Source organism: Erythrolamprus reginae, chromosome 2, assembly GCF_031021105.1.
Source record: "Erythrolamprus reginae isolate rEryReg1 chromosome 2, rEryReg1.hap1, whole genome shotgun sequence".
NCBI lineage: Eukaryota > Metazoa > Chordata > Lepidosauria > Squamata > Dipsadidae > Erythrolamprus > Erythrolamprus reginae.
This window is the reverse complement of record NC_091951.1, coordinates 172,256,321-172,275,070: the sequence shown is the minus strand read 5'-3', so window position 1 is coordinate 172,275,070 and position 18,750 is coordinate 172,256,321. Positions and strand designations below refer to the sequence as shown.

The 18,750-nt window shown below is 39.5% G+C and overlaps 1 protein-coding gene across 4 annotated transcripts in view; it reads left to right on the top strand.

Moving 5' to 3' along the window:
* Window positions 1-4,217: 4,217 nt before the first annotated feature.
* The window catches only part of RHOT1 (ras homolog family member T1), a 58,869-nt gene continuing 44,336 nt past the window's right edge, over window positions 4,218-18,750 (top strand). For all 4 annotated transcript variants that reach the window (XM_070740438.1, XM_070740436.1, XM_070740439.1 and 1 more), the window contains exon 1: window positions 4,218-4,584. In XM_070740438.1, coding sequence (XP_070596539.1) covers window positions 4,548-4,584 — 37 coding nt within the window. In that variant the 5' untranslated portion in view covers window positions 4,218-4,547. The remainder of the gene's footprint in view (window positions 4,585-18,750) is intronic.

Here is an 18,750-nt window from a genome sequence, read left to right as displayed (position 1 = left end):
CGGCAGGAGCCCACCACTGCATGTGATGAATGTGACAGCTATCAATTACCTATTTGTGAAAAGCAAATTTAAAGGATTCATTTTTAAAGAACTGCGCTGGTCATCGGTTAATTGGGGTCCACTATGCCCCTAAATGGAAGCTGTCCAAAATATAAAACAGTATCGGGGATTTAAAAAGGTTCCCCTTAATAGCTTGATGGCAGCTTGAGTACATAAAATGATGAAGAATATAAAAATTATGGAATCTTTCAAATAGAGACTCTTTTAAATCCTTGATAAAAGTGATCACTTATACGAGAAAGGAATGCCATTCATAAGAAAATGTCTCAAATAATGTTTTCAACACCAAGTCTCCAAGAATTGATAAAATTATGTAGAAACATTAGAACTGATTAAATTACCCACCAGACTGTCTTAAGTTCCCGTTCTCTTTATCAGCTTCCTTGCAAAATTGAGAAACTACAGACATGCAGCAACAAACTCTTGACAAAAATAGGATTAGGAAAATTTCACTATCTTCTACACTACAGCAAATGTAATCTTGTACCAAAGAGAACAAATGTAATCAACCAAATATGTAAACACTAACCTTGTGAAAGAAATAAGGTATGATGTGACACATTGTAAAACATATAATGTGACACGTTGTAAAACAACAGAGAAACATTTTGTATAAAGTTCTGAGCTAGGTTTTACTTGGAGCTAGGCTTGATTTAAGACTCCTGTCCCAAGAATGAGATTCTCTTATTTCTGCAGAAATAAACAGCTGAAAGTTACCTTTCTTGCTTCAGCATGCCTTATTGGTTATTAATGATGAGAAAAGGAATCCTCAATCTGAGTATTGTATTGGCAGTTCTGTGTTAGCAAAAACTTCAGAAGATAAGGATTTAGGGGTAGTGATTTCTGACAGTCTCAAAATGGGTGAACAGTGCAGTCAGGCGGTAGGGAAAGCAAGTAGGATGCTTGGCCGCATAGCTAGAGGTATAACAAGCAGGAAGAGGGAGATTATGATCCCGCTATATAGAGTGCTGGTGAGACCACATTTGGAATACTGTGTTCAGTTCTGGAGACCTCACCTACAAAAAGATATTGACAAAATTGAACGGGTCCAAAGACGGGCTGCAAGAATTGTGGAATGTCTTAAGCATAAAACGTATCAGGAAAGACTTAATGAACTCAATCTGTATAGTCTGGAGGACAGAAGGAAAAGGGAAGACATGATTGAAACATTTAAATATGTTAAAGGGTTAAATAAGGTCCAGGAGGGAAGTGTTTTTAATAGGAAAGTGAACACAAGAACAAGGGGACACTATCTGAAGTTAGTTGGGGGAAAGATCAAAAGCAACGTGAGAAAATATTATTTTACTGAAAGAGTAGTAGATCCTTGGAACAAACTTCCAGCAGACGTGGTTGGTAAATCCACAGTAACTGAATCTAAACATGCCTGGGATAAACATATATCCATCCTAAGATAAAATACAGAAAATAGTATAAGGGCAGACTAGATGGACTATGAGGTCTTTTTCTGCCATCAGTCTTCTATGTTTCTAAAACAGAACCCAGCTGAAGCTTAGGCTAACTCTCCAAAGCCCAATCTTGCAATTGTTGCTGGTATTTTTGCATTTAATCTTAATTGTTTTAATGGCTTAAAATGATTTAATGATTTAAAAGAGTTTGTTAAAAACTGTTTTGATGCCTGCAACAGAATATGGACTCACACAGGGATGCTTCCAATTCAAGAAAGTTATTGAACAAGCATGAGCAGAATTAAAACAAAAACATAAATGAGTTCTATAACAGAAGGAATGAATAAAACTTGCTCTTCTACTCTTAGGCAGCTATTCTGAGAGCAAGACGCCTAATAATCAGTGAAAGGACTTTTGTAACCTGGTTTTAATGCTCTTCTAGAATAGAATAGAATTCTTTATTGGCCAAGTGTGATTGGATACACAAGGAATTTGTCTTGGTGCATATGCTCTCAGCATACATAAAAGAAAAAGATAGATTTGTCGAGAATCATTTGGTACAACACTTAACGATTGTCATGGGGTCAAATAAGCAATGAAGAAAGAATCAATATTAATAAAAATCTTAGGATACAAACCACAAGTTCTAGAAGCCGATTCCCCCCTTTTTTGGAATCCATCAATCTCATTTGATTTTTTTTAACAAACTTTTTTGTAATTAAAGTCAATTCAGATGGGGTTCCCAGAAGGCCAGAGGATAAGACCCTATGGGTAATATCTTGCTCCCTGCTTTAAATTCCATCTGAAATAGACAACAAGCTGTCCAAAAGTTATTGACTTTTTTTGACTAAGCTTGAAACTGAACAAGACTTGGTATTCAGTATGCTGTGCTAATCTGTGTTGATCTTAATTCTGAGATCTGGCCATGTTTTGGCATCCTGATACTTTGAGACTAGGATGAAGCTGCCATACCTAAAAATTAAGCAGACACTTAATAAGCAGGACAAAATCCAGGAAGAAAATCCCTTAAGGAGATATGAGAAGATCCCATCAACCGCTACCAGAATTATCAAGTAAGATTTCTCATTCATCCAGACAGAATTGTCTGGAAATTGAATCATAGCACCTGGACTTCTTTAGTTTCCCTGTTGGCTTGAAACATTTTGCTGCTTATCCAAGTAGCTTCTTCAGCAGATGACCTTTAGCGGCAGTTTACTACCATCCAAGCTAATAGCAATTGATTCTCACAATTTCCATTATTATTATTTGTATATGTTTTTATCTTTAGCACTTTGCCATTTTAGCAGATGTTAAGCTTACACACATTTAATTTCCAGGATCTCCTCCTGAGCTCTTAAAAATGGAAGTTTCTCCTCTCCACATCACCAAATTTCAAAATACTGTAAATAGGTCAATCCAGATTGGTAAACGTAGGGGACATTCTTCCATTAAGTGACCTGACTTTTATCAAGAACTCATTCAAGGCCTACAGATCTGCCATCAGGATTGCAATATGATTGATATGATCAAAGACAGACCAAAAAAAAAAAGAAAAAGAAAGACGACCGTATGGCCAGCTCTCCAGCATTCCATTTTTCCCAGTCAGTTGAATGCAGGTGTGTATTGTCACCCTAAATACTTGCATGTTACTCTGGTATTACCCAAGCAGCAGATATCCTATCTTCCATATTAACCTTTCCAGGCTTCATGCTGTGTGCTGAATTTTTACAAAAGAATCCAGACAAAATGTTTGGGCAAAAAGAATAGAAAAGTTTTATTCTGTTTTGTATTCAAACAAATGTTTTTGGCCAAAAGCATGGCAACTCGCAGAAGAAATGACACCCTACAAAAATGAGATGCTGGTTAATATATCCTAATTACAAAAATACCCTCCTATTCCTTCATCAGCTATTCTGATGGTTACAAACTACAAAACCATTCCTTTCTATAGTGTTACATTTTTATCTAAAGCTATACATTTCTGCTGAGTTTAAAGAAACAGGAGTTATCTTCAAAAGGAGATAGCATTCAAACATTGTTCAGCTACATTTCCACTTGTAACTATTGCTTGGGCCTCTCAAGGCTACAACATGTTCACACATTCTAACAAAAACAAAATCTCAGCATTTTTAAAAATCGAATTGAAATCCATCCCAATTTAGTTTACAGAAACAAAATTTAAAACTCTTTTAGGTTCTGCTTTCAATGCTCTGGGACAGCGGTTCAAACTTGGCAACTTTAAGACCTGTGGACTTCAACTCCCAGAATTCTCCAGCCAGCAACAGCTCCCAATTCTGGGAGTTGAAGTCCACAGGTCTTAAAGTTCCCACGTTTGGGGACCCCTGCTCTGGGGAATCCAGAGCATGATCCAGACCCCTGCTCTGGGGAATCCAGAGCATGGTCTTTCGGTGACTGAAGGATGCCAATGCATTTTGGTATTATTTTCTTTAAAAAAATTAAAGTTAATTACATATCATTATCATTTTATCCTACAACTTTTGATTGTGTATTCACTGAGTGTTTTTATTTGCTTTGGACTATGACTGTAATAATACATTTTGAACTTTGAACTACATAACATTACATTATAGAAGAAGAAGAAAAATCCCAAGGCGCTGCTTTGCTCCTAAACGCTTGTTTTAAAAAAAATAAAACTCGAGTCTAGATTAGAATATGCCTGAGTGACATTTCCGGTTTCGTCCCCATCGGACTGCCTCCCCGATTCGTACGTTCGGGAAACGCCGGGTGGCTCCTGCCGAGCGTTCATTAGAGCCACCCGGAAGCGAGAGCGAGAGCAACAGAGCTTTCCCTGCCGTTGAAGGGTTCCAAATCAGCTCCGGAAGTTGAAATCCGCCCGTCCCTTCTAGCCTCCCCCGTCTGTGGTCGGCGGAGGGAAAAGGTTGCGAACGAGTGGTCGGAAGGGCCGGCCGCGGGAGGGAGGGAACAAGCAAGCAAGCGCCGGCTGTTGGAGGCGGGGGCGGCACGAGCGGGGCGAGCGTAGTAGGCCGTGGTTTTCTGCCCCCCCCCCCGGCCTTGGCCGAAGCCCTGATGTGAGAGCCGGATCGCCGGAGGCAGAGCACGATGAAGAAGGACGTGAGGATCCTGCTGGTGGGAGAACGTGAGTGAATGAAGGGAAGGAGGGAGGGAGGGAGCGGCTGGGAAGGTCAGCATGGAAGGCGGTGCGGGGGAATGCAAGGGGATCGGGCCGGAGAGATGGGAAGCCGGCTCGCCTCGTTGAATGAAGCAGGGGAAGGCGGGCGGGGGGGGGTTGCGCTGGCTTGAGCTTGGCAGAGTCCCGACGTTGGCGAAGGCAAGATTCACACGTGGGTCTTGTTTTAACGCCTCCCTTTCGACTGGGACGGAGGAGGTGTTGTGTGGGAAGGGGGGACTTTCGGGTGGACTTTGCCGAAAAAGGTGGCTGGAGAGAAGGAGAAAAAGTGTTTGGAGCGGAGAAAGCAGGAGAGGGAAAGGACAGCCGGGCAGGGTATTAGAAAGCAAGAAGAAAACAGAGGATTAAGGGTTGCAGTAATGGGATTTTATAGGACCTTGGGGGAGTGGGGGGGAGAACAGGCTGAAGAATAACAATAGCATTTAGACTTATGATATTGTATTATATTGTTGTATTATATTTGTTATAAGCCGTCCTGAGTCCCATGGGATCTTTATTGGCCAAGTGTGATTGGACACACAAGGAATTTGTCTTGGTGCATGTGCATAAAAGAAAAAGATACATTTGTCAAGTATCATGTGATACAACACTTAATGATTGTCATAGGGGTCAACTAAGCAATGAAGAAGCAATCAATATTAATAAAAAACTTAGGATACAAGCAACAAGTTACAGTCATACAGTTCTAAGTGGGAGGAAAAGGATGATATATACACACACACACACACATATACACATACAGTATATATATACCACTTCAAAGTGCTTATACAGCCCTCTCTAAGTGATTTAGAGAGTCCGCATATTGCTCCCCCAAAGAAGAGGGGATCTAGTTTTAGGAAATGCAGAAATTTGACAATGGGTGCGTTTCAGAACAGGGCAGGCAAAGAGGCAGAGCAAAACTGAAGGGATAAAAGGAATATTCTGCAAATGTGTTTTTATCTCAGTGGGAAAACAGAACTCTTTGGGTATAATGTTGAAGTTGGCTCTAAAATACCCTATTGGGACACCTGCTGAGGAGGGCATACCTACCCTAGGTAATCTCATCCCAACTCTATTTCGATGGGCACCCAGAGACGGTTTCATATTTAATTTAATTTATTTATTTATTTATTTTTAATGTTTGGATCTGTATTCATTGGAGGGACAGATTGGGATGTAGAAAGGGGCAATTGAATTTAGTTTAGTTTAGTTTAGTTTAATCAGATTTGTATGCCGCCCCTCTCCGCAGACTCGGGGCGGCTCACAGCAATAACAATACAATGTAAAACAAATCTAATATTTAAGTTAATTTAAAAAACACCACAAATTAAAACCAATCATACATACTAGCGTACCATGCATAAATTTTATAAGCCTAGGGGGAGGGAACATGTCAATTCCCCCATGCCTGACGACAGAGGTGGGTTTTAAGGAGCTTACGAAAGGCTAGGAGGGTGGGGGAAACTCTGATATCTGGGGGGAGTTGGTTCCAAAGGGTCAGGGCTGCCACAGAGAAGGCTCTTCCCCTGGGTCCCGCCAAACGACATTGTTTAGTTGACGGGACCCGGAGAAGGCCAACTCTGTGGGACCTCACTGGTCGCTGGGATTCGTGCGGCAGAAGGCGGTCCCGGAGATATTCTGGTCCGGTGCCATGAAGGGCTTTATAGGTCATAACCAACACTTTGAATTGTGACCGGAAACTGATCGGCAACCAATGCAGAATTTAATATTTACACCTGGAAAAAAAAGGTGCTTCGCTTTCCATCTTTTGTCAGGGCCACCTCACATTGTTTGTTTTTATTTATTTATTTATTTTATTAATTAGATTTCTATGGCGCCCTTCTCCTCAGATTCAAACTTATATTTTGGATCAAAGCGGTTGTCTTTTTTATGCAGGAGCAAGTTGCTGTCACAAGGGCACCAGCTGTCCTCCCTCAAAATAAGACTCACAAAGTTTCTTCGGTCCCAACCCCTCACTAAAAAAAAAAATCAGCTGCTCACTGTAGGATACATACTCTTGCTAGTCTTTCATTGATTATTTAAACATAACCTTACTGGAGATCTGGGACTAAGGCTTTTTGACTCGTTTTAGTTCTAAATATGGATTTCGGAACAGGGTTTTGGACAAGTATGTCCAGAGTACTGTATGCTCCCTCAGCAGATGTCCTAATAATGTATTTTACAGCAAAATGCAATTCTGTGTTCCACCGAGATAAAAATATATTTGCTGAAAGTATGCTCCTACAGAAGTAATGTAAACTGACAAGGCACCTCTAGAAATATATTAGATTCCAGATCTTTTGACTTATAAATTGTTCAATCCCTGACTACTGGTCATTCTGTTTGTTGCCTATGGAAGTTATAGACCAAAATATCTGGCACTCACATGGCACAATTAATTCAGATCTAGTTACTTACTAAATAGACTACTCCATGTCTTTGATAATTATAATCTGTCTTCTGGCATACGTGTTATGCTTGGCTATTAAGTGTTCTGTACCGCATATGGAATACAAACTGTTAGGTCCATAATTTAAATATGTGGCATGCTACTTATAGGTTGAAGTCTTTGTGAATGCATATTCATTACAGAATGAGCAGCAACCTAATTTGCGTAACAAGTTGGAGAAGATTTATTTTCTGATGAGTGTGTCATGAAATGTGCTTTTTTGGGTTGTATATTAAAGAAAAATAATGGGTGAATAGTGTCAGAAAATAGATGACTGGATGCTACCGTAATTCTATGTAAAGATACCAAGATTGCTCTGAATGTTAATGACTCTGATATCTTGTGAGTCCAGCAATTATGAATTATTGGTGAAATTTGATTGAGGGATTAATTGATTAAAATAGTTTTGATTGATTTGCTATATTTAGAATATTCAAGAATTGAGAGTTTGGACTTTTCCTTAAAGCTCTGTTTGTGCCTTGATGAGATTTTAGGTGGGAATTGAGAATACTAATTCTGTTGTGGTTGTTTTCTCTTTTTACCCTTCATTTTTTCTTTTAAATTACTTAGAAGGCTGTTGCATATGTACCTGCCAGACACTGTAAAATATTTATAAATCAGAAGGAGTTCCAATGTTTTCTTCTCAAGAGAGCAACCTGGCGCATTTCAGAGATTTTGATCTCGTACAATTATATATATTTTTGTTGCTAGTCACTATAGGGAGACTGATGGGAGATAAAATCCAAAACCTCCAGAGGGCATTAGGTTATTTATTTGGGTATGCACAGTCTTACACTGAGAATGTACACATTAGTTCATTTGTGTCTAGTTTGAATTTCCAGGTCAATGGTGTTAAAAATAATCTGTGAGAATTGGAGAGTGCAATTTATCTTCTTGGAAGACTTAAATAAAGAAAGAGTTGTTCAAAGAGATTATTATCCTGTCTCCTGACTTGTTGGTTGGTTGTGTGACCTTGAAAAATGTTTTCTAAAAGCAAGCATTGGGATTTGCATCATAAAGCCGTAGGTAAGGTAGCATTTTGAACTACCGTACTTGACTTTTCATTTTATGCAGATTGCAAACAACTTTTAAAATCAGAAAATCCTATCATGGTCAGCCTGCTGATAATAAAGTACAATTTGAGACAAAGTGTGTTGATCAAAACATATCTTCTCATACAGTTCTGTTGATTAGACCAGCGTTTTCCAACCTTGGCCACTTGAAGATATTTGGACTTCCACTCCCAGAATTCCCCAGCCAGCATTTGCTGGCTGGGGAATTCTGGGAGTTGAAGTCCAAATATCTTCAAGAGGTCAAGGTTGGGAAACACTGGATTAGACAATAGACTATATTGCTGTCAGAATAAGCACAAAGAAGTTGAATTTAAAACCATCTGAACGTAGGCTGTACATTCTCAATGTTAGTGTAATTCTCAAGAACTCTGGGTGGGTGTTTGCATGTGCTTGCCTTAGAGTCAATGTTGACTCCCGGTGATTGTCTGGACAGATTCCTGCAGTTTACTTGGCAAGGTTGCAGAAATAGTTTGCTATTGCTTTCTTCTTAAGGGCTGAAAAAGAATGACCGTCCCAAGACCATCCAGCTGATATTGTATCTAAATTGGGATTAGAATTCACGTTCTCCTGGGTTCTGTCCCAGTGACTTAACCACAACGCCAAACTGGCTCTCAGAGGGAGTTTTAGCTGCTGGGAACAGCACTGTCAGAAATGCTTCATGTTAGTACACATGCTTCATACATGTGACAAGACCGTTGTTGCTCAGAAGATTGGTCTGAGACCAAAATCTTCAAGCTGTGCTTTGATTTATCTAGTGACTGTTGAAATCGGGAGTCTAAATTTAGAAAATAGAATTCTTATTTAGGGAAATGATGTTTGCCAGGAACAAAAAACTCTAAAGCATTCTTTGACAGGGGTGGGTTCATACATGCTTTTCTTTAGAATGTATTGTTTAATTTTTACCGTATAGCCTGAAAATAATATTTTTTAAAAATGTGCATGCAGACATTGTTATGGAACTGTGTCCTCTTAGAGCCAAGTTGGTTTCATAACTTTTCATAGGATAGTTCAATTCTAGAAAAAATGGATTTGCTTCACTGCAATTGACAGAAACATTGATGTAATTTTTTTTATAATCCTCATAATACTGTATGTAGTGCATATTACAGTGTTCCCTCGATTTTCGCGGGGGATGCATTCCGAGACTGCCCGCGAAAGTCGAATTTCCATGAAATAGAGATGCAGAAGTAAATACACCATTTTTGGCTATGAACAGTATCACAAGCCATACCTTAACACTTTAAACCACTAAATGACCATTTCCCATTCCCTTAACATCCATTTATCCATTCTCTTAACATCCCATTCCCTTAACATCCATACTAAACAAATAATTCCCTCAACACTGTCAGACTTTCTACTAAATCTGCACTTCTATTCTACTAGTTTTTCTCATCATTCCTATCACCCATTTCCTCCCACGTTGACTGTATGACTGTAACTTGTTGCTTGTATCCTAAGATTTATATTAATATTGCTTCTTCATTGCTTATTTGACCCCTATGACAATCATTAAGTGTTGTACCACATGATTCTTGACAAGATATCTTTTTCTTTTATGTACACTGAGAGCATATGCACCAAGACAAATTCCTTGTGTGTTCAATCACACTTCGCCAATAAAATTCTATTCTATTCTATTTACTCACCATTATTACTAGTAAGTAATAATAAGACACTTCTTGATCCTGATATTTATAAACATTTATTAACAATAATTATTTTTTTTGTTATTTATTTGCAAAAATTATTAGTTTGGCGATGACGTATGATGTCACCCAGCGGGGAAAAACGTGGTATACGAAAAAAAATCTCGAAGTATTTTTTTAATTAATATTTTTTGAAAAACCGTGGTATATGCTATTTGCGAAGTTCGGACCCTTGAAAATCGAGGGAACACTATATTACACATATTATACATCTCCTCCCAAGTCCATTCATGTCAAGATCAGTTTTGTATTTATGAGACTGACAATTCTGGAAATATTTTGAGCTGAAATTGTTTTGGAATGTTTCCAGAATGACCAGAACTGCATTGGAATGTGTAGAGGTTGTTTTTTAAAATTTGAAATACTTTGCACATCACTAATTTAAATGTTCCTGTGTGCATTCACAGCCATATTCCATACATTCAGTATAAAATCGAAGCATAGCAGTGAAGGATTCCACATTAAGAGATACAGTGTAGAGATACAGATCTGTATAGTCTGCTACTATACAGATAGTCCTCGATTTACAGCAATTCATTTAGTGACCATTCAGCATCCGATGACCACGTGACCAAACCTCAGACGCTTGGCAACTCACTCATATTTATGATTGTTGCTGTGTCCCAAATCATGTGATCAACTTTTGTACCCTTTTGACAAGCAAAATCAAAGGGGAAGTCAGATTTTCTTAACAACTATGTTTCTAATTTATCAACTGCAGTAAGTCACTTAACAAGTGTGGCCAGGAAGGGTTGTGCAATGAGGTAAATAAAACTCACTTAACAAATATTTAAACAACAGAAATATGGGACTCAATTGTGGTTGTAAGTTAAGGACCACCTGCGATTGTCAGTGTTTTAGGATTCAGGCATGAAAGATACTAGAAATATACCTATTGTTAAACTATATTTTTAGCTGTGTGCTATGACACATTTGAAGTATTTGAAGTTTAATTGTGTGGGCAACTCATGTTTTTTGAAAACAGAATGAGGACATGAGCTACTTTCTGGAAATACTGTGCTTCAATTTTAGTAGCATTACCACCAGTTTAATATTTTAGAAAGCTAAAATGTCTCAATGTAAACTTTTCCTTTGGACATTTTTAATAACTTTTATTAAATCTGTGAAGCATGGAAACCTAAATAACACCCTGCATAAATTTATCTTTCTGGGTATTTGGCTTGAACCTGAACAAGTGCATTAGTACCATAGAAAAATATTCTTTGGTGATATTGAAGTTGTTTGGATTGATATGTGCTGGTAGTTGCACCCATGGCTACAGATGTATACGTGAATGTATCTGTAAATTTACATTTCTAAAGGAATTGTATAATTTTTATTTGATGAAAATGCTTGGCTGAACTTTACAAATCCTTAATTTTTTAAATATACCAAGTTTGTGCCCATTTATATTTGTTGATTACAGGTAAATTTATTGGGTAAATTTAAAGCAAAAATGATGTGTCTGGTGATAGCAGAACAAATGCTAACAGAACATTGAATGCTCTCTCTCCTTTTGCAGTTCCCTCAAATTTGTTGTTATGTATGGGCTTTCATATACAGTGTTCCCTCGATTTTCGCGGGTTCAAACTTCGCGGAACGTCTATACCAGTGTTTTTCAACCGGTGTGCCGCGGCACACTAGTGTGCTGCGAGACATGGTCAGGTGTGCCGCGAGGCGGTTCGCCCCCCCACTATTGCCCCCCCCACCGCCGCCGCTATTGGCACCCTCCCACGGGAGGCCGGCAAAGGTTGCTTTGAAAGTCGGCCCCCTCGCGCCCATGGCTTCTCGTCGCTTCCCCAAAGCACCGTCGCTTCCCCGAAAGCGCGCTCCTCATCTCTCTGCCAGCCCGCGGGGGGGGGGGGGGCGGGGAGGCGCCGGCAGCAGAAGGGAAGGGAGCCGCGGCCTCCCCTGCCTCCCCACGGTGCCTCCGACCCCCTCGGCCTTTCGGCGCTGCCCCCCGCCCGCCCCCTCTCCTCCTCCGCTGTCTCCTGCCTTTCGGCGTGGCTCCTCCCGCACCCAGAACGCAGGAGACAAAAAATGGCCCAACTCTCGTTCTCTCTCCGTTCTCAGCGGAGGCCAGCGAAGGTAATATTCAATGTCGGGAGCGCGCGGGCGGTTGCGCGCGCTCCCTACCCCCCTGCTAGCCGCTCGGAATATTCAAAATAAGAAAAACCTTCGCCGGTGAAGGTTTTTCTTATTTTGAATATTCCGAGCGGCTAGCAGTGGGGTAGGGAGCACGCGCAACCGCCCGCGCGCTCCCGGCATTGAATATCACCTTCGCTGACCTCCGCTGAGAAGAACGGAGAGAGAACGAGAGTGAGTGACAGCAACAGACAGCAAGATAGAGAGAAAGTGAGAAAGAGAGAGAGAGAAAGGGGGGAGAGAAAGAAATAGCAAGAGAGAGAACAAGAGAGAGAAAGAGTGTGAGAAAGAAAACAAGAGAGAGAGAGAAAGCAAGAGAGAGAGAGAAAACAAGAAAGTGAGAAAAAGAGAGAAAGAGGGAGGGAGAGAGAAATAGAGAGAGAGAAAGAACAAGAGAGAGAGAAAGAAAATAAGAGAGAACAAGAGAGAGAGAGAGAAAAAATAAGAGAAAAAGAGATAGCAAGAGAGAGAGAAAGCAAGAGAGACAGATAGGGAGAGGAAAGGAGAGAGAGAAATGAGAACAAAAAGGGGAGAAAAAAGGAGAAATGATTGAGGCAGAGAATGAGAGGAGAGAGAAACAAAAGAGAGAGAGAGGGGTGATTCTTGAAGCATATGGTAAAAAGCACCCAAATAATAAGAAATGCCCCCCAGCCCACACCTCTTTTTGAAAAGAATAAAAGAGAAAAAACCCCAGCCCTCAACTGGTTTTGGAAATGGTTCCAGTGTGTATACACACACGCACACACATAAGGGGGGGAGAGAGACAGGGATGGAAAAAGAGGAGAAGTGAGAGGGAAAAGGAATGAGGGAAAAAGGGAGGAAGAGAGAGAAATGACAAACATGAGAGAGAAAAGGGGGAAAGACAGGAGAAGTACCCAGAAATGAGATATAAATTTGAGTAGGGATGATTGATGATTGACTGTATTTATAAGGGGATGTTACATGGGATTGTATATACGAGGGGGTTATGTATGTATGTATGTATGTATGTATGTATGTATGTATGTATGTATTTATTTATTTATTTATTTATTTAATTTGTGTCATTTTGGTTGGTGGTGTGCCCCAGGATTTTGTAAATGTAAAAAATGTGCCGCGGCTCAAAAAAGGTTGAAAATCACTGGTCTATACCAGTGATTTTCAACCTTTTTTGAGCTGCGGCACATTTTTTACATATACAAAATCATGGGGCACATTGAGCGGGGGGGGGAGTGGGGGGCTAAAAAAAGTTTGGACAAAAAAATTCTCATTCTCTCTCTCTCTCTTCCTCCCTTTCGCTCTATTTCTCTCCCTCCTTCTCTCTCTTCCTTCCTCTCTCTCTCCATCCCTCTTTCTTTCTCTCTTCCTTCCTCTCTTTTTTGCTCTATCTCTCCCTCCTTCCCTGCCTTTCTTTCTCTCTCTCTCTCTTGCTTTCTTTCTCTCTCTCTATTGTTTTCTCTCTCTCTCTTTCTTTCTCTCTCTCTTTCTTTCTTTCTGAGCTTCGCGGCACACCTGACCATGTCTCGCAGCACACTAGTGTGCCCCGGCACACTGGTTGAAAAACACTGGTCTATACCACGGTTTTCAAAAATATTAATTAAAAAATACTTTGCGGTTTCCCCCCCTATACCACGGTTTTCCCCGCCCGATGAAGTCATATGTCATTGCCTTTAAGAAACATTTTTTAAAATAAACTTTAATAAATAAACATGGTGAGTAATAATCTAAATGGTTGCTAGGGGAATGGGAAATTGTAATTTAGGGGTTTAAAGTGTTAAGGGAAGGCTTGGGATACTGTTCATAGCCAAATATAGTGTATTTACTTCCACATCTCTACTTCGTGGAAATTTGACTTTCGCGGACGGTCTCGGAACGCATCCCCCGCGGAAATCGAGGGAACACTGTACTACACATGAAGATGTGTCTTTATGTGCAGTAAATAGGAATCAAAATTCTGTTTTTCCACAAAGCAGTTCCCTTGATTTTATTATTTATTTATTTATTTATATTTATTTATGTGTCAAACAATTATAGGGTGATAATTTGTACATATAAAACATTAGATAAGCAATGATAAAAAGTAGACAATAGGACAGGGACGGTAGGCACAATGGTGCACTTATGCACGCCCCTTACAGACCTCTTAGAAAAGAGGAGAGATCAATTGTAGCTAGTCTAAGGTTAAAGGTTTTGGGGTTAGGAGTAGAAACCACAGAATCAGGTAGTGCATTCCAGGCGTTGATTACTCTGTTGCTGAAGTCGTATTTTTTGCAGTCAAGTTTGGAGCGGTTGACATTTAGTTTAAATCGATTTCGTGCTCATGTGTTGTTGCGGTTGAAAGTGAAGTAGTTGTTAACAGGTAGGACATTTTGGTATATGATTTTATGAACTATAATTAAGTCGGAATGGAGACGACGGAGTTGTAAGTTGTCTAAACCAAGAATTTCAAGTCTGGTGGAGTAAGGTATTTTGTTGTGAGAAGAGGAATGAAGGACTCTTCTTGTGAAATATTTCTGGAATTGTGTTGATGTCAGATATGCAATGTGGGTTCCATACAGGCGAGCTGTATTCTAGGATTGGTCTGACAAATGTTTTGTAAGCTCTTGTTAGCAGTTCAAAATTACCAGAGAAGAAGCTGTGAAGAATTAGGTTAACAACTCTTAAAGCCTTTTTGGCAATGTTGTTGCAGTGGGTTCTAGGACTTAGGTCATTGGATATGAATACACCAAGGTCTTTGACAGATTGAGGGTTATCAATAAGTTCAATTCCTCCAAGTTTATATTTAGTATTCTGATTCTTTTTACCAATGTGTAAGACAGAGCATTTAGTGGTGGAGATTTGAAGTTGCCAGGTTTTAGACCATTCTGCTACGTGGTCAAAGACTTTTTGAAGGGTAGCAGCATTGTCGGTGGTATCAAATAGTTTGACATCATCTGCAAAGAGAACGCAATTGCTAGTGATGCAATCGCAAAGATCGTTTATGTATAGTATGAATAGTGTGGGTCCTAAAACACTACCTTGAGGGACACTACTGTTAATAGGAGCAGGAAGAGAAGTGGCACTTCCTATTTTGACCACTTGTTGTTTGTTAGATAGGAATGCTGTTAACCAATTGTGTAGTAGTCCAGAGATGCCGTAGGATTTGAGTTTCAGAAGAAGTTTGTCGTGGACAACTGAGTCAAAGGCTTTGCAAAAGTCGATATAGATTGCATCAATTGGATTACAGTACCTTGGTCAAGTTGAGTGGTCCAAATGTTTTTACATTGTAAGAGTTGTAGATTACAGGATAATTTTTTTCTGAAACCAAATTGTTTATTGGAAAGTAGGTTATTAGCTTCAAGGTGGAGTGTAATGTTGATGTTTTAGTCTTATGCCATACAAAGTCAATATTAAAATAGAGATGGCTACTTGCTGGGTTTTTAATGGTTGATTTTGATTGATATATGAAGGATATTTTTAAAAAGAAAGGAAAATTATTCCAATCCAGTCCTCACAGGCAAAAAGACATGCTCTTGGATAGTAAAAAGTAAGCTTGCATTGCCAAGCTCAGTCAAGATATTATTATCATTATTGATTTTTTATGCCAGTTATATACAAATCAAACATGAAAAAAGATAACCATATCTCTTAAGGAAATACATATATGCCCATTTGCAAGAAGATTCAGTGATGTACCAGTTTTAAGGGTATTAATAGAACTTTTATTTCTGATAGCAAGATTCAACAAGGCCTAACTTTAGGAAACTCACAGAGTCATTTGAATTTCCTGGGCCAACAGTCATTTTGCATGAAGTCATTATGCACATTCAGTTCTTCCTGTCAGACAAAGACTTTAAAAGGCTTTTAAAAATAAATCTTCCGAAGCTGCAGCATCAAAAGTTTCCTTGGCTCAGACAGAAGTAGGTTACGGTAGTTTTCTCCTATTCTTTCTTACTTAAATGTGTCTCATTCTGTTTCATTGAAATGACAGTTTTTGCTTTAAATGACAATATCACACGATATCTACCAGTTGTTTCATAGTTATACACAGATAGTCCTTGACTTACAACCACAATTGAGCCCAAAATTTATCTTACTAAGTGAAACATTTGTTAAGTGAGTTTTGCCTTATTTTACCACCTTTCTTGCCACAGTTGTTAAGTGAACCACTGCAGTTATTATCTGGTTGTTACATGAATCTGGTTTACCGGCTTACATTTGTTTCAAGGTTACAAAAGGTGATCACATGACCCCAGGGCATTGCAATTGTCATAAATATTGTTAACGTATGAGCAGAGTAATCCTTTTTTTACCAAGGTTGTGCATACACAGAAACATTTAGATTGAGATTAGTTGTGAATAACTACTCAGCCACACACAGATATACTAACTTGAATTAAAGTTTACTTTGAGAAATAACATATTCAGATAAACAATCTAAAGTTATATACATAATAAATCAGAATAACAATCCAAATATTACCAATTACCTAGTCTTTCTTACCAGCTGTCTTTGTCATAATCAGTAAACAAAGATATTAAGCCTGAACACATTTTAGCTTTAATATATAACTACAATACAGAGAGATTGCAGAGAAAATGCAGAGCAAACCTAACGGTGAGTAGCCAGACAAAGAGGAACCAAGAGGGTGACTCAGAGAAAGAAGCTATGAACTGTAGTTCCCTCTTGTGGCAGTCTGCAACACTTCAGATAAACGGACATAGCTTAGTTATAATGCATATTGTTGCTTTACGTATTGCCATTATATAACATTATGGGCAGAGTCCTAACAAATATGAGTCGGTTGCCAAGCATCTGAATTTTGATCATGTGACTGTGGGGATGTTGCAATGGTCATAAGTGTGAAAAATGGTCATGTCACTTTTTCAGTGCCATTATAGCTTCAAACAGTCATTAAACTGCAGGGACTGCCTGTAGTGAGAATTCTGGGCCATTATTTGGGGTGTTTCTTCTGACATTTCTTTATTCTCAAACTCTTTATAATAAATACAGTTTGCTTTTCATTCAAAAACAATACTGCTATAAATCTAATCCAGGGGTGAAAAGCTCTCAGTTCGAGCAGTCCAGTCGATCGTTGGAGAGCTGGACACGAAGGCCGTGTAAGGATCCACCCACCCACCTGGATGTTGCCATTTGGGTTCTTTTACTCTCTGCGCATGCGCATAGCATTCTGTGTGTGTGCAGAAGGTAAAAGAATCCAAATGGTGGATCGTGGGCGGAGCCATGTGCTGCCTTCACAACCAGCTCTCCAACGAATGATTGGCCCTCCAAAACCTAGAGCATTTTACTCCTGATGTAACCCCTGTTTCCACACCAAGCCTTTAATCTAGTCAGATTTTGTTAAAAAATAAAAGGGGAGCATAATCACAAAAGGTAGACCAAATCCATTTTGGAATTACGTATGACTGGACCCTTTGACTAGATCATTTGATCTGATTATGATGTTCCCCAGATATTCTAACCCAGTGTTTTTCAACCAGTGTGCCGCGAGACATGGTCAGGTGTGCCGCGAAGCTCAGAGAGAGAAAGAAAACAAGAGAAAGAGAGAGAGAAAGAAAGAGCAAGAGAGAGAAAGAAAACAAGAGAGAAAGAAAGAAAGAAAGAGAGAAAAAGAACAAGAGAGAAAGAAAGCAAGAGAGAGAGCAAGAGAGAGAAAGAAAGAAAGCAAGAGAGAGAGAGAGGGAGGGAAGGTGGGAGAGAGAAAGACATAGAGGGAAGCATAGTTCCCTCTAAGCTGAGCAGTGAACAATCGCTCACTTAAAAATCATCATCAACTCAGAGTTTTCCAAACCTGCCCAGAAGCCGAGAGGGAAATGTTATTATTATTTCTGTGCCGCCCAGTCCCGAAGGGACTGCCGCTCAGACACTATACTTTTCCGCCCACCCCCAAAAAAATTTAGAGAGAACACTGGAGGGAAGTAGGGAGGGAGAGAGAAAGAGAGCAAAAAAGAGGAAAGAAGGAAGAGAGAAAGAGGGATGGAGAGAGAGAGAGAGAAAAAAAGGGAGAGAGAAATACTGTAGAGCGAAAGGGAGGAAGAGAGAATTTTTTTGTCCAAACTTTTTTTAGCGCCCCCCCCGCTCAATGTGCCCCATGGTTTTGTAAATGTAAAAAATGTGCCGCGGCTCAAAAAAGGTTGAAAATCACTGTTCTAACCAATCTACACCTGACCTACTTAAGCATGTTGTAGAAAGAAAGTCACAATCAATTGCTATCCTGGTATATAGTGATCTAGTAGTCTTCAAAAGCATTGATCAGTGCAGTACTTTGCCAAGGTCTCGTTTGTTAAATTGAACTCCAGAATTCTTTATTATGAGGATGTTGAACTTTTAATCTTTGGAAAGACATTCTTGTATATCAGGGATTGCCAAACCTCCAGTCCATGGACCAGTACCAGCCTGTGTCCTGTTAAAGAATCAAGCTGCCCCAGCAAGTGAAGCTTCATCTACGTACGTGTGGGATCTAGGTAGCATGCAAAACCATATTCTTTTCCCCCTCTAGTCAATGGAAAAATTGCTTTCCACAGAATTGGTCCCTAGCACCAAAAAGGTTGGGGACTACAGTACTGCTGTGTATTCATGCAAGGGTATTTTTTTCCTATTAGCTGACCTATATTAAGATTGTCTTTTTAAAAAGTGAGAAAGTTTTGTAGTACTCACCATATTGATTGTACTTGCCTTACTTTTATATTTGTCATTTCAAAGAACCATGACTATTTTTCTTTTAATAAGGGTTTGTCTACAGTTTTATTGCTGGTTAGCAATACTATTGCTGATAGT